This window comes from Sarcophilus harrisii, chromosome 3, assembly GCF_902635505.1.
Source record: "Sarcophilus harrisii chromosome 3, mSarHar1.11, whole genome shotgun sequence".
Classification (NCBI taxonomy): Eukaryota; Metazoa; Chordata; class Mammalia; order Dasyuromorphia; family Dasyuridae; genus Sarcophilus; species Sarcophilus harrisii.
In genome coordinates, this window is record NC_045428.1 from 305,793,860 (window position 1) to 305,811,189 (window position 17,330).

The 17,330-nt window shown below is 32.3% G+C and overlaps 1 protein-coding gene across 3 annotated transcripts in view; it reads right to left on the reverse strand.

Annotated features, from left to right (window-relative positions):
- RYK (receptor like tyrosine kinase) overlaps positions 1 to 17,330 on the reverse strand; it is a 96,891-nt gene that overhangs the window by 37,721 nt on the left and 41,840 nt on the right. For 2 of the 3 annotated variants that reach the window (XR_004233002.1, XM_031959761.1), the window contains exons 3-9: positions 14,281 to 14,380; positions 12,466 to 12,600; positions 10,807 to 10,860; positions 9,536 to 9,680; positions 6,609 to 6,709; positions 5,736 to 5,870; positions 2,890 to 2,976 (exon numbers count right to left, since the gene is read on the reverse strand). Coding sequence is in view for 2 of the 3 variants with exons in the window: in XM_031959761.1 (XP_031815621.1) it covers positions 2,890 to 2,976; positions 5,736 to 5,870; positions 6,609 to 6,709; positions 9,536 to 9,680; positions 10,807 to 10,860; positions 12,466 to 12,600; positions 14,281 to 14,380 (757 nt within the window). In the remaining variant the exon portion in view is untranslated. The remainder of the gene's footprint in view (positions 1 to 2,889; positions 2,977 to 5,735; positions 5,871 to 6,608; positions 6,710 to 9,535; positions 9,681 to 10,806; positions 10,861 to 12,465; positions 12,601 to 14,280; positions 14,381 to 17,330) is intronic. The other variant, XM_031959762.1, reaches the window with a different exon arrangement.

Consider the following 17,330-nt stretch of genomic DNA (forward strand, 5'->3'; position numbering starts at 1 on the left):
AGAACTAGGAGTGAAGAGCCACTACAATCATTTTACTCAGTAGGGGCCAGCCCCTTTCTTAGTTCAAAAGTTCACAGAAACAGAACTAGGAGGACTATCTGTTCTTCACTAGCTTCTATAAGAAGGGGATCAATAACCTCTAATAAGGAAAGGGGATAGAAGGAGATGAGGAAGGACTCTGTAGGTTAGGCAGTGCTGGAGCCATACTCTGTCCAGTGTCCAGCTGCGACATTGAGTCCAACTCTTGACACCCTCACACTTTCACTACTCTAACAGACGTATTAGGGTCCCCTGCCTCATCTCTTCCTACTGCAACCCGTCCTCTAATCAGCTGCTGCAATGATTCTCCTAATGCTTATTTGATCCCGTTAGTGTCAGCATCAGCACCACCACTCACTCATTACCTGACAGGGCTCCTTATTACCGCTGTGTCTCATGTAAAATGCTCTGTTTGGTGCTCTCCTCTTTGTACCTTTCCATTCTTCCCTCCCCATTCCCATCCATGATTACTGCCCAACCATACCATACTCCATCTCCCAGTTGTCTGAACCCCAGGTATTGGCTCTAGGCTTTCCTAGAGTCCTCTAAGCCATTTCAAATCCCATCTTCTGTGGGAAGCTTTTCCTGTTCTTTCTCCCTTCTCCCCAGTTGCTAGTCCCATCTAAGAGTGCTTTTCATTTATACCATATACAAATTTAAGCCCAGTCATTTCTATGTCTGTCTTCCCCCACCCAGAATGTTAAGTCTTTAGGGGCAGAGCCCATGTTTCTGCTCTTCATCTCCCAGGGCCAGTGCCTAGCATGCAATGAGTGCTTAATAGCTGCTTGCTGACTGATAGGCAACATATACGAGACAGCTCCAGAATACCAAGTTTGAAAAGTCCAATAAGTTATGAATGGGTGAAGTAAAAAAAGAGCTAAGAAGAGAGACTGGGGCTGGCTATATGAACGTGATAGTCACCTGAATAGAGATAAGAATTAGGCCCACAGAAACAGAGGAAGGTATCAAGGCAGAAAATGAAGACCACAGAAGGGCACCCGACTCAGTAACTTGGGGAACACTACAGCTATAGAGTGAGTCAGAGAAGCCTGAGGAGGGATGCACCAAGCTATAGGAGCACTGGCATAACAACCTGGAGAGAAGACAGCAGTTAATTGTGTCAAATACAACAAAAGGGTCAGAGAGGAAGGGGATCAAAAACAAAACGAGACTTGCTAAAGAAAAGAGATTTCTGTTAACTTTGGGTCAGTCCATTGCAGTTGAGTGCTAAGTTCAGAATCCAGGAAGCCAAAGGCTGAAGACCCAACATAGAGAAAGTAGAGGCATCCAGCACAGATGGCTTACTCTGGGACTCGAGAATAAGAAAAGACATAGGACAACAGCACAAGAGGAGGGTAGGGTTCCATAAAGTGTTTTTGTTTTTCTTTAGAAATGTGGGCAACACAGACACATGAGTAGCAAAGATTAGAGAGAAAAATGTGACCTGAACAAGTCACTAAACCACTCTGAGCCCAAGGCAAGTTCAGGACTGTAAGTTTTAAAACAGTTGTTTATGTGTACTAGTAGAAATCCTAAATATGTAGATATGCAGGCATCTACTCATATACATATTTGATATTTACACTGGCTGAGTGAGTTTCCTAACCAGAGAATTCCTCATACCACTGAAATCACTTTATTATCCAGTAGGTATTTGTGTACATAGGGGCATATGTATGTGTATGTCCAAGTACACACCTAAATAAATGTGACTAGAATAGGGATTAAACTGATTAATTTCATTGTTACAGGGAATTCTCAAGTGAAGAAGCTCCCTTTAGCCATGCATCTCAGCAGCTTCTCTGTAAATTACAGTCCTAGTGAGATGATCAGAGCAGTGAGAGAGGAAGGCCTTGATCAATTCCTCTGCAGTCTGCATCAGAGGTCTCCCTGACTCTGAGGTTGCCTCTTTCCCTGCTTGCTGGGCTGGTTCTCTGCTGTAAGTGTGAGACAAAAGGCATAAACCTCCAAATAGTATAAGTAACTGTGACTACATAAAAGAAATTTACAATCTAGATTAAAAATTAATGTGATATTATCACATCATTACAAATTATACTAAACAGAAAATATACATGAAACAGCTCACAAAAGAAAGAATTTAATGTAATATAGAGTAATCACAGAGGATTTTCAAGATAAAGAGACTTAAGATGAACTTTTGAGAAATATATTTGTTCCTAATAGTTGGGAAAAAAGGAAAACAGTATTCCAAAGAGAAAAGTAACAGAAGTATAAAGATAGAAAAAAGGGACATTTGGCCTTGTTAATCTCACAGAACAACCCCAGGGAGTATGATCTGACAAGTACACTGTTAATTAGCTGAAAAAGATCAGATGAAGACACACTAGAGTACCTAAAACACCAACAAAAAGTTTGGACTTAAAGCCTCTAGGCAATGAGGAATCACTGAAGAGCCATGAAAAATACAGTAACATGATAATTTCACAGATAAGGAAATTGAGCCTCAAACCACTTTAGTTATTAAGTAACAAATGGCATTCAAGCCCTTGACTAACTAACAGTACAGGAGTTTCTTCTTCATATCACATTTTGTCCTAAAGACAAATTCTTAATATGTTAATAATTCAAATTATATTTAGGAACATATACACTGGTAAATTTATTTCACAATTAAATGTAATCCACAAAATTGGCCATATATGTACAGTAAATAAACTGCTAAACATTTTTCTTTGTGATATCCTTAAAATGTTTAATTAAGGAATTACATTTATTGAATTATATTTATGAATATAAACACTAGTAAAATTTATTTCAGAAACAATGGTCCTGAAAAAAGGGTTTAAGTATAAAGAATACTGTTAGTACACCATGAAAAAATCCTACCTTTAACAGTTTTGACAAATGCTTGTTTTTCTTTATTGGGATCTTTATCATCTATTAAAATTCCATGAAAAATACGCCCAAAAGTCCCTAAAAGAAAGAATATTTGAGATGACATCATAAGGTAAGTTAAAAAAAACTGTCAATTTAAACACCTTTTGATACAGTTTTAACTTTAAAAACACATAGAAAAGTAGTACTTGTGGTCAACAAATTAGGCAGAATTTGATGATTTATGCTGAGTATCCTAATAAAGGGGTTATACTGACAGTAGGTAAATTATGAAATAATTGGCTAACAAACATTTATTAAGTATGTGCTAAGCACTGAGGATAAAAAATGGGCTGGGGGAGTGGGGGGGGGGTGGTGGTAATAATCCCTGATGTCCCAGTGTAATAAGGGAGATAAGACAACATATAAACAATTAATTACAAACAAGATATACACAGAATAAAAATGGAGATAATCTCAGAGGGAAGGCACTAAGATTAAGGACTGGAAAAAGCTTCTTGAAGAAGAAGGTAGGACTTTTAAGATTTTTAAGGAAACCAAAAAAAGGAGGAAGAGAGTTCTAAGTCAGTGAAAATGCTCATTTCAGAGATGTAGTGACGCATGCAAGAAAACCAGTGTCATGGATTATAAGGAGAAGTATAAAGAAGTAAGGTGTAAAAAGACTAGAAATGTAGAAAAGGACTTTGTACACTTTTTGAGGGGTTACAAAAAGATTTAAAAGCCAAAGAATTTTATATTTGACTAGGGAACCAAAAGTCTTTATTTAATAAGGCAGAGAAGGAAAGATGAATTGGTCAGACTTGTGACTAAGGAAGACTATTTTGACAGCTGGGTGTAGGATGGACTGGAGTAGAAGACAATGCTTTGCTAAAATTAGTTTCTGGATTAAGTACATGCTCAGAGAGATAGTTGATTTATACCTTACCTAAAATAATAAATTTCTGATACATTCAATGTTCTCAAAAATGTTAAAAATCTAGACTCTGGAAAAACTGGTCTTCATAAAAGTTTCTCTTCAACCTAGAATTTGTGATTTCTGGGATTAAACTGGGATTATTAAAGTGCATCGATTGTACTGGTGCTTGTCTCCCTCTTCTGGAAGTTAGAGAGAACTGATTCCTCATTTTCTTTCATCCTGTTCCTATAATCTCAATATCAATCCTCTATCTATCCTAACCTAGCCTGAGCTTGACTATTTCATGCCAAAACAATTAGTAAAGGTTAATTCCCTTGATTCTGATCCCATTTCCTTATCACTTAATTCTGAAAACTAAGAAGGAAATTTCAATGCAACAAAGGGAAATAGTAGTCAATCTTCCCTTTCTCTACTTGATCAACACACCTGAGTTTGAATCCTGCTTTACTTGCTATATAGCCACAAATGATCTAACAAGCCTGTTTCTCTCATCAGTAAAATAGACATAATAGTATGATGATAAGAGAAATGAGTTGGTTAAATGGTTGTTATAAGAATCAAATGATATAATACATGCAAAGCACTTTGAAAAGGTAAAATACTATATGTTATTATTATTCAATAAGCCCCTTAATCAAAAAACTGGCTATCAAGTCACTATTCTTTAATTAATAGCTTCTTTTGACAAAAATAGGAGAATGACCTATCATAGAGAACATTTTTTAATTTTTAATTTTTTAAACTAAATTTAATTTTTAAAAATCCCTATAATTTATATGAAATGAGATTATAGAGAAACAGCACATTACAATGGTTAGAACTGGATAATTCAGCAAGACCTGGTTTCAAGTCCTTACTCTTACAAATACTGGCTGAGTGACCCTGGGAAAGTCACTTCATTTTCCAGTGCTCTTTAAGACTATAATTGCAGAATATATAAGTAACAATCATCAATTAGTAGGGGATGTTAACTCTATAATGAAAATAACTTTCCCTCCTTGCTACAAACCATCTCTTACCCTATTGAAGAGGCTTTTTAATTAACAGTAAGTCAAACATACTGCTTCAAATAAGAAAAAGTAAAATTTTGTGGCAAAAAAAACCCTATATAGTCAAAATTTTCTTTTCCTTATGTCATTCCAACAGGTTTAATTTTCCTATTTCCTACTTAACCTATTCCTGGGTTGAAGAAAATATTAAAAAATGGACATACCTTTGGAAAATAGAGATTTATAAAAGATATTTCTATAAAATGGTAAAGGGAACTCTGACCATTTTCAAACTGTTTTTTTTTTTCCTAAAGGAAAAATGATTCTTTAAGATAATGCTTCAAAGTCTTCCAGATGAAAGCAGCAAATATTCAAGCGATTGCTATGTAGGAAATACTGATCCTTTCCACTCAGTGAAATAATAGAAATTTGGAGCAGCTCAAATTCCTAGGTAAGCTAGCTTTACAAGTTCAATGCCCAAAATAATGGGGGGGGGGGGAGAGGGGAACAAAACTGATCAAGAATCCACCATATATTCCCAATTAGTTTATGAGTTTACAAAATCTAACTCTTGACTTAATGACCACACACTAGAAAGATGACAAGTCTTCCTGAAGCACTCTTTGATTTTAAAAAGTGAGATTTTCAACCTCCTTATTAATACAATAAAAATTAAATATTACTTTGAGAAGGTAATTAGTTAATTCTCTCAAATTATATATAATGTGAACTTAGGAAAAAGTCTTTGTCTTCTATGATAATATAAAGATCAAAGCCATTTCTTCTGTGCTTACCTTAGCACTGATATGAAAATATTAAATATTTAATCAATAAGACATTTAAATATTGATTCTAGCATATTTAGCATATATTCTAATAGCATATTTAAAATATATAACTTTGAAAAACTGATTTCTGAGAAGGATACATACCTTCTTGGAGAACATCTTTCAGTGTTATTCTCTCCCTGGAAATTGCTATATCTTTGACCTTTGCTTTGGCCTCCATAAGAGTGACACTTTTTAGGTCATTCTTCTCTATCCGTAATGTAGGATAACCTGAGGAACCAACAAAGCCAAACAAAACTAATATAAATACCCTTATAATAAGAATGATTCCATTGTTATCTATAATTACCTACATAAAATAGTGAATACTCAAAGATTAGATGTAGAAACAATAAAAAGGAAAAAATATTAAGACCTTTATCCTGAAAACAAACTAAAAATTTTAGGGAAATAGTCTTTTCCCCCTTTCTCCACCATGCAAAAATCAGATGCAGGGAGTAATACATTATTAAAATTAGTGCTATTCCAATTGTATGTGCATGCATATTGTTTCAAGCAAAGTTAACTTTGTTAACAAATGCCTAGTTAACAAAGTGCAATGACATTATTGAAAAACATTACTGGTCAGGATATTATATGAGGTGTAAATGTACTGCAATTGATTGATACTTTAAAATCCAAATTTTCTTTAAGAAAGTATACTGAATTTATTTTCCCCAAAATAATGAGCAAATTCATAATTTCTCAATTTGATTGAGAAAATAATCCAGGTGTATTAGAATAATGAATTTTTACAAATCCCCCCAAACTAAAAAGTTATTAAAGTGAATCTACTTAACATATTTTAAATTTCTCAATTTTTTAAGTTACAAATTCCAATGATCTAAGAAATGGAAGTCAAATCTTAAAAATCAACTCTAAATTCCATATATGCATATGATCCTAACCACTTAGAAGACTAGTAGCCTAATGACCAAGACCAAAGTAAATTGGTTTTAGATTTAAATTAACTCTTACTAGTAACAGGTGTTGCATTGTTAGGAGTATCAGCTCTCAGGTATTGAGTCGTCTGCGTAGATGGCTGGGATAAACCTTGTGAACTACTGCTGTCACTGATGCTGAAAATAATTTTAGAAGAAAGTCAAATTTCATGAGGAATTTTCTATTTCTCTTTTATATACATATGTGTGTATGTGACTAGCTTAACATACACACAAATGCATATATTTTTTTGTATACAAATATAAACATAGTCCTAGGTTTTCTTGACTGGTCATTTCTTTATCCACTATGCCTTTTCTGCCTATTGTGTTACATATAAAACAATACTAAAAGCCACATGTAGATAAGTAGATATAATAAAATAATTCTAAAATCTTGATAGATCAGAATAATGACTATTTTTCCATAATGATTTGTTTCAGAAATCAGAATCTGTTGAGATTATATACTTTTTCATTCTTGACTGATATATCTACATCTTAATTGGTAATCTTAACTATGTTAAGTTACCTATGTAAGTTACTTATGTAAGATTTACTATGTAAGTTACTTATGTAAGATTTACATAATAAAAGATTATGTAATTTTTTCTGATTGCTACACATCAAACTGTCCTGAACTAACAAAATGTTAGAGAAAGAAATTAATAATGATTATAAGAATTATGTCTAAGAAAATTAAACCTATGCCATTTTCATGAGATTACTTTTAATAAGGGGGATATAAAGTTAAACAGGTGTAAAAGAGAAAAAAAATAAGACAGCCTAAAAGCACAGAGGATTGTAGAGAGAGTAAAACAACCAAGCAATGAACAAATAAAATATATCCATATACTATACACCTATATAACCTACAGTAGATTGTATCAACTTTGCCTCATGATCTTCCAATTTTTAAAATGGATAAAGTTGAAATGTGCTAGGTGATAGGCTATATTTGTTATAATAATATTATATTATTTAATGTAATATTATGGCAATATCCTCTTTTTCTATAGCAATACAAGAATCACACAAAGAAAGAGACTCTAGTTTTAAACCAATGTACAATACTGCTGTAATAACGCAGTTTTAAAATTTGTATAAATTATGGGCCACTTTAGTAGATCACATCACTTGCCCTTGCCCTAGGGGAAATACTCTCTGAAGTACTGGTCTTTTAATTTGCTATATTCTTTTAGCCATTTTGGGGACTATGCCTTAAGTTACAAATTCCAATGATCTAAGAAATGGAAGTCAAATCTTAAAAATCAACTCTAAATTCCATATATAAGAGAGGAGAAAAGGGGATGAAGCATTAGGGATTACATATCAGATTAAAGTGTTGGCTATGACACCTTTCCCTCTTACCATTTGCTTGTTATATTACACTTTGCTCCTGAACTTTATTTTTTAAAAAAGTTAATAAATTACTGCAAAAACTTATACATGGACTTGTTGTGTACGTCCCTCTCCCCAATCTATTCATTCTGTAATTACTACATATATCTTGCTAAAAATCTTAAATTGCTCTCTCTTATCTACTTATCAAAGAACAATTCCCTTTACTTGACAGTAAATGACTTTCACAATCATCTACTCCCTGTTTCTATTTCCTTTAGCCAAACGTAATCACTTCATTTTATTCCCTGAATAAATCTTATACTTACTTTTGCTCATTGATCTATCCATTTGTCAAAATAGTGTTATCCTTTAAAATCTAACACAAATGCAATATCCTTCACGGTTGAGGATGACCCTGGCCTGAAATAAAATCTCCTCTAACTCTTACTCTTTCTAAAATTCCTCTTTATACTTTTCTAGGTATTTCCCTATCTAAATGGTCAGAAATATCTTGAGGACAAGAATCACTTTATTCATCTTTTTACTAATCTATACTTTACATCCCAAGTACTTACTTTACATTCAAGGTAGCAAAGAACGTTATATAAACCTCATCAGGTGATGTTGGAAAGACTAAGAAACTTTTCCAGATTTCCAAACATAATCAAAATACTACATGTATTAGCCAGATTTCAGGGACAATTTACTTTCGCCTCTAAAGGCTAACAGAGAGTATGTCAAAAAATAACTTCTTTCCTCATAAAGAATCCTAAAAAGTATTTTATGTTCCCTTAATACCTCTGAAGTAACCATACTTACAAAATTCTCAGATATCTCTTAAGATCTTAATGCAATGAAAACCCTACGGAGGTAGTAGAAGTGTCAATAGTAGTATAGACTCCAATACTTTTCAAGGCCACCTGGCCTTGGGAATGATGTAGCCACTTTAAGAATATAGCTGTTGGGAGTGATGTGGCACAACCTTGGGAAATGTGTGTGAAAGAAAGGGAGTTAGACCTCATAGTTTTATTGCATTAAGCTAGCCTTCAAGGATGTCTGCTTTATCATCCAAAAGTCTGGGCTGCTCTCTTACCTGGATTCAAATAATGAGCACTTCTTAGTTTCATGAAAGAAGGCGGAGGATAATAGCCTCATTATCAAACTTCCCACCTATCATGTTGACCCCAATCCCATGATGCCATTTACTCTGCTTTGTTCTTTGCTCTGTACTCTCCAAGTCCCTATAAATTTGCCTTTTCTTCAAAGACATCTCTTCTATGTATTCTCTCAATTACAATCAATTTTTTAATCCTCCCTTGTCCTCTCCCATTCTCATGCCATTCACTTCTTTCACCTCATGATAGGAAAAAAATCAACCAAGACAACATTTTGAAGAGAGGAACTAAATATAATCAAGTCCTTTATACCTTATCCACAATCATCTCAAAATACTTCAGTTAATGAGATGTTAATAAACAGTTAACAAAATAAACATAAGTGAAGGAGCTACAAAATGTTACTTTATTTAGCTAGGGATTAATTGGTTTCCCCAACAAATTAATTTGTTGTTCTCTGAAGACAAATAATTGGGAAGCAATTTTAAAAAATGATATACAGTACCTGTCATCCAGTTCAATTCTTTTCATACTATGCAGGTGCAAAACAGCTAATATTATTGCTACCAGAAATATTACTGCACAGCAAACCCCTACACTGATATAAAACACACGAGTAGAAGTAGTAGGAGCTGCATTTACAGGATCATCTGAAATTAAAAAAAAAAAAAATTATCAGCACAATACATATGTGAGTTTCAATACCATGTAACAAGTTAAACTGGATGACCCAGACTAGAACTCTGGGATATTCCCTTGTGTTTAAAATTTTATGACACTACTCTTTTCTGGTTCTCCTCCTCTATGTCTGATGGTTTCTTATCCATATCCACTGATGGCTTGTATCAATATGATTCCTTAACTGATAGTGTTAAGATTTTGTCCTAGTCCCCTTCTCTTCTTTTATACTCTCTCTTCAGGTAATCTCATTATAAACAAGAGGTTTACCTTCATCATCATATAGAGGAATCAGAGATATGATATCCGGATATAGATCTAGATGTGCTGGTAGCTTTAGTAAAAATAAGGAATATAAGAAAAGAGAAAAGTTTGTGGACAAAAAGGTATTAAATTGAGTTTTGGACGTGTTGAGTTTAAAGAGATGACCCAACCTAAAATGTCCAATACACAATTAGTAATGCATAACAAAACTCAGGGAAAAGACCAAGATTGGTTGAAGACAGACATATATGTGAACAACAGCCATATACACATACACAAGAGATTTTTGTATGTATTCATATGGATACACCACAATTAAGGAAGGATCCTTCTTTCCTAAAACCTAGTATTTAACTACTTTGAATTTAATCTGAATTTATTTCCTATAAACTTATATGTATTCTCTCTCCTGATATAATATAAATTCCTTTAAAACAGGAATTTTCCTTTCTTATTTTTTTTTTTTTTTGGATTAGCACCCATAGTGCCTAAAACATAAAGATTTTTAATTAATGCTTGTTAATTAAGGATCAGATTCTGACAATTATATTAATCAAATAGGTGCAAAATTCATTACATAAAATATCCAGAACTTGGATGTCCAGAGTATTTTGAATAACAAAATATCCAGAATGTGAAATAAATAGCATTAACATTTTTAATTTGATTTGCTTAAGACTAAGGAAATAATTGAATTGAAATAAATACAAATTATTACCACTTTATATTTCCATGTCACCAGTTGTTACAGCTATGTTGAGGGAATTCATTACTCAATACAAAGTCTTCCAAATTTTATTTCCCAAATGATTAAAAAAAAAATACTATACTTACAAATAGTTCTGTTGCCATTTTTGTCAGAAATTGGAGTTTTGACTTCTTCAAGCTCTGATTGAAAGATGTAATAAAAAAGTATTTTAGAAGTCAAGCTTCTTTTCTAAAAAATTCTTAAATATACTAATTCTCTGTTTTGCAATAGAATGTACTGTTTTAGAACAAAAAAAAAGTTGGTCAAAACTAAGTTAATACTCTATTTATACTTGTTTTGAACTTAATACCTTTTTAAAAGACAATTAAAGTCTTCTCATCAAGAAAATGGCCGTGCCACATAAGAAAAATGTTTACATATCTGACATTTCACTAATTTTATGTCATAAATGTTTAGACCTGGAATGACTCCCTGAAATATTCTAATCACTAATTTTACAGATGAAGAACCTGAGGTCTAGATAAGTGAGGTTGCCCAAAGTTACAGATCTAGTTAATAGCAAAGCTAAAAACAGATGTCAGTGTTACTGTACTGTAGTGGACTGTACTATACATAACATTCACCTTTTACCCCACTCTTATTCCTACTCCTTAGAAGTGATAAGTTATAATAAAATAAATGAATTGCTCTAGTATAAATAAAAAAGGATTTTAAAATATCTAATAATTCACTGTTGACTATGAAAACAAAATTGTGAAAGAAAATATAACAATGTACCCATTTACAAAAACAGCAATGATTTCCACCGTGGTAAATAAGCATGAAAATACTAGTATGGAAGTATTATGCTTTGTAAAGATCTTTATATGCACTATCCCATTTGATCATTTGATCTTTACCACAATCTTGTGGAATAAGAATTATTATTCTTATTTTACAAATAAGGAAACTAATGATGCAAGAAGTTAATTAAGTTACTTGCCTCTAGTCGCAAAAGCTAATTTTACAGTTACAGTTTGGAAAAGACTCTGAATTTTCTTGATTTTAACTCTTAACACTTTATTCACTATGTTACACAAAATAAATTTAATAGAATAATGGCTGGATGAGTATTTCTACATAAATACAAGAATTACTACTGAAACTTTAAGTGTTTTAAGTTAGTAAATAAATTGTCTTTTAAAAGAAAAGTTATCAGTACTGAATTCATTCAGATCTTTAAAAAAATTACTAACATTAAATTTGACATCTTTAATAAATCTAGAATCTGTCTGATACTAGACATAATAATTGGATAATTATCTATTATGTCTTGAGAAATGGATGGCCCGGAAACACCACCCCTGGCTAATGTTCATATTAAAGACAGATTCCTTTCCATGGCAATTTGGTGCTTAGCTAGTAGTTTAAATTAATACTGAGATTACCTAGACAAATACTTTACTATAGTCCTAACTCAAGCTATATCCTTGCAAAACAATCATATGTAACTACAACAATGCCCCTTACCTAACAAAAGATGACACATTTTCATTATATGTTAACTCTTTTGGTAAGTGATTTTCTGGAAAAAAGAATTTATATTCTTAGCTAATATATAATATACAACATGAGGACTATCTCTGAATTTAGTTCAAAAGTGTTTTTTTATCTACAAAGTAAAATTAAATATTCACTGTCATAGCTGGATAGGAATCACAAAAATCTTATAATTCCTTCTTCACATAGAAAAACATAGGCTCACACCTAAGTACAAAACTCATTTTCAAAGATGGATGCCTTACTTTTGTAGCACATTTTCCTTCGTTTGAAATTTAAGACTGTGAAATTTTTTGAAGAATTTATTGTCAGGTTGAGTTGCATTAGTACCATTATCTCAGAATCTACTTTTCCAGTGCAGGAAAGTTCAACGCGAAATACTGTAAAAACAAAACAAAACAAAAGAAAAAAACCAATGGATAAAAAGTGAGTCACATAAACTATCAAAAAAAAAAAAAGAAAGAAAGAAAGAAAGTTAAAACTGAAACTTCAATAATTAGAAAAAAATGTCTTGCAAATTGTCATTTTTTAAAGTGAATAATTTAAAATTGACTAAATAGATCTAAAAGTGATTTTGAGCTGCACATGTAAAAGCAACACATAAATATAGAGAAACTCACTTTAACAATAAATATATATTAAGCACCTCTCAGCCTGGCAGAGAGGTTAAAAAGACAAAAACAAAACAGTCCTTGACTTCAAGGAGCATTCACATTCTCTTAAGGGGAAGCATCAATTTAAAAAATCGAATTTATTAAGTGCCTACTAAGGTAGGTGCTGGGGATATAAATTCAAAGAATGAAATAATCCCTATTCTCAAGAAGCTTACATGCTAATGGAGAGATGCCATGTAAATACATAAGTATATAACAGTATAAATATAAAGTGAATAAATAAATAAACCTCTGAAATAAATACTAAACATACAAATAAAATGAATAAGAATCTACAAAATCATTAAATAGTTTGAGAGGGAAAGAAGTAGCAACTGAAAGAAGGGAAACCAGGAAAGGATTCATGCAGAAGATAGTGCATAAGCTGCATTTTAAAGGAAGAGAAGAACTCCATAATGTAGAGATAAAAAGGAAGGGGATTTCAGTTTTATGCAACATCTGTGCAAAAGGTCCAGAGACCAGAGATAAGAGTATGAGGAGCAGAGAGTAGGTCTGATTGGTTATAGCACACTGCAGAAGAAAGATGAGAAACTAAGATGACAAGCTGAGGTCAACCTATATAATGCTTTAAAAGCTAAACAGAAGAGTTTATATTTATATAGTCTAGAAGCATTTGGAGCTACAGGAGTTGACTGAGTAGGGGAGTCATATGATCTAATTATCACATGAAGGAAAATTACTTTGGCAGCAGTACAGAAAAATGAACTTGAGATAATCTGGGCAAAAGGTGATAAAGGTGTGAATAAAGGTAGTATCTGTCCTTGTTGAGTGTTAGAGAAGATGATGAAAAAGAAATTGTAAAAGTTGAAACAAATTTTAGCTTCTGATTGTTTAGGTAACATGTGGGAAAGTGAGAGGAGTCCAGGAAAATGTCAAGGTTACAGCATATACAGACAAACATAAAACATTTTCAGGGGAGGCAAGAACTAGTAACCGAGGACCTAAGGAAGGAGAGAACAAGACAAATGTAAAATGTATGAACTAATAATGCTATTCAGAAATTCTCCTGTTCCACAATATCCTTTGTGAAGATGGTAGAATACTTTTTCTTCTGTTGATGAATAAACTGAGACTTAGAGAGGCTCACAAAATAGGATTTAACTGAAGAGCTCTTATCTAACAACCACTGTATATATATATAGAAAGTTTTTCAAAGCTCATTTACATTTTATGGGTATATATGATAACTTATTATAAGTCTGTCCTGTAATGTGTTAATTTTAATGTTCTTTTTGGAGTGTGAGTGAAGTAAATGGAGCCATAAGGTCCTGGATCCAGATCTGAAATTTTTATGTTACTACTCATTCTTTCATTAGCAATTAAAATATTTTCTTAATTAAATAAAAACAGACATAATGCTACTACTTTTTATGAAAAACTACTCACCTGATAAAGTGCGTGGGACTTCCCCTTGAATAGAAATGTTGACCTGGGGCATGTCCATAGCCACAGGATTGTCTATCTGGAATCCCAGTTTATATTCAACCTATAAAAGAGACAAAATATATAAACAGACTAAGTGATAAAGTGTGAGATATTAACACTTCAATTTTTTTTACATAAGAAATGAATTAATCATTTATGTATGCAAGCTAAAACTGTCAAAAAAGCCAAGGTTCAAAACATAACTAAAATGAACAATTATTTTATACTGTGTTCATAAAATGTTTATTTTATTACAATATGATATCCAGTAAAAACCTCAATTATACAAATCTCAGAAAAATAGCAACCTCAATTATGTGACATCACAATAAAGAAGCACTAGATAAGCAACAAAGAATAATCAAAAGGCATGTAAGGAGTTTTGTTAATTCACTGACAAAAAGAAATGTTCATTGATTCATCAAGGTTAGTAAAGTCCCAAATTAGTGCACTCTCACAAATAAAAGGAAATATGGAGAAAGGTATGGGGAGAGTATTCTTAGCAATGAAGGAAGGAAGCATTTAAAGTAAATGTTGAATGCAAGGCATTATGCTAAGCACTGATCTATAAACTGGACAATTAAGACAGTCCCTGGTTTCAAAGAGCTTAATGGGGAAGAGAACACATATGGAAGGTTTTAGCTTCAAGTTATATGGAAAAGTCGCATGATCCTTAGGGGCAACACCTAAAAAGAGGGTAATTGGTCTTCTTTAATATCATTTCCATATCTGTTTCTAATGCTAATAAAACCATTTATCAATGACAGAAACTCTGGTGACTTTCCTAAGTCTATGGTAGCTGCGGCCTTAGCATCTGCAAGAACAGCTGCCAGACTGCATCATCCCAGGATGATGGCTGCAGATACTGATCCAAAAGCTATTGAACTCACACTAATTGTATCTCTATTAGAACAGTTAGAAGAACTATGTAGGCATTATGCTGATTTCTATGTCATAAAAAAAATAAAATAAAATAAAGGAGTGAAGAAAAGAATTGTACTGGGAGAAGAAGAAAGGTGGAGAACAAATGGGGTTAAATTATATCACATAAAGAGGCATGAAAGACCTATAACAGTAGAGGGAAAGAAGAAAGGGACAAGCATTGTTTGAACCTCATTCTTATTGTATTTGGTCCAGAAGAAATAACATACACACTCAGATGGGTAAAGAAATTTCTTACTCTATACGGAAATAGGAGGAGGAGAAGGAGGGGAAAAAAAGGGAGTAAATGCATGATAGAAGAGAGGACAGATTGGGGAAGTGGTGGTAGGGAAGAACATTAGTGAGGAAGAGCAAAGTAAAAAGAGAGAGAAAAGTACAAATAAGAAAAACAGGACAGAGGGAAATACAGAGTATTATTCATTACTGTGACTGTGAAAGGGATGAACTCTCCCATAAAAGGGAAACAGATACCAACGTGGATTAAAAACAAATCCTACAATACATTGTTAACAAAAAATACATTTGATGCAGAAAGACACAGAGTAAAAGTAAAAAGCTGGAGCAGAATATATTATGCTTCACCTGAAGTTAAAAAAAAAAAAAAAAAGCAGGGGTAGCAATCCTGATTTTAAATAAAGCAAAACTAGATCTAATTAAGAGTGATAAGGAAAGTACATCTTGCTAAAATAGTACCATAGATAATGAAGTTATTATCAATACTAAACACAGATACATCAAGTAGTATAGCATTCTTCTTAAAGGAGAAATTAAGTAAGTTACATGAAGAAATAGATAGCAACAATATGCTACTGGTGGGCATCAACCTCCTCCCTCTCAGAATTAGGCAAATCTAACCACAAAATAAACAAGAAAGAAGTTAAGGAGACGAATAGAATTGTAGAAAAGTTAGTTATAATAAACCTCTGGAAAACTGAATGAGGATAGAAAGGAATATACCTTTTCCTCAGGAATATATGATATCTACACAAAAACTTACCATGTATTAGAGCATAAAAACCTCACAATCAAATTAAGAAAAGCAGAAACATTAAATACATCCCTTTCAGATGATAATGCAATTAAAAATGATGAGTAATAAAGGACCATGGAAAGAAATTAAAAATTAATTGAAAATTAGATAATCCCAAACAATGAGTGGGTCAAACAACAAATCAATTATTTCATCAAAGACACCGATGATAATAATAAGACAACAGACCAAAATGTATGGGATCCAGCTATACCAATACTCAGGGGAAATTTTGTATCTCTAAATGCTTACATGAATAAGTGACAGAAAAAGCAGATTAATGAATTGAGTATGCAATTAAAAGAGCTAGAAAAAGAACAAATTAAAAGTCCTCAATTAAATATCAAATTAGAAATTCTGAAATTCAAAGGAAATTAATAAAATTCAAAGTAAGAAAATTATTGAACTAATAAATAAAATTAGGAGATGATTTTATGAATAAATCACTAAAATAGATAAACCTTTGGTTAATTTGATTTTCAAAAACAAAGAGAATCAAATTAAGTTTCAAAAGTAAAAGGGGTGAATTCACCACCAATATAGAAGAAATTAAAACAAAAAATAAGAGTCATTTTGTTCTACTGTATGCTAATGAAATCAACAATCTAAAAGAAATGGATAAATATTTACAAAAACATAAATTGCCTAAATTGACAGATGAGGAAATAAAATACTTTTAAAATCCCATTTTAGAGAAAAAAAATTGAACAAGCCATCAATGAATTCCCTAAGGAAAAAAAAAAATCTCCAGGAGCTAGATGGATTTACAAGTAAATTCTACTATATCTTTAAAGAACAATTAATTTCCAATACTATTTAAACTATTTGGAAAGATAGGAAAAGAAGGATTCTTATCAAATTGCTTTTTATGACACAAATTTGGTGCTGATACCAAAACCAGGAAAAGCCAAAACAGAAAAAAAAAAATTTAGACCTACTTCACTAATGAATATCAATGCAATTTTTTCCTTTTTTTATTCAAAAAGAGTAAGAAAAAAAAAAAAACAGAAAAGGAAGAGAAAACAAAATAAAGCAAAAC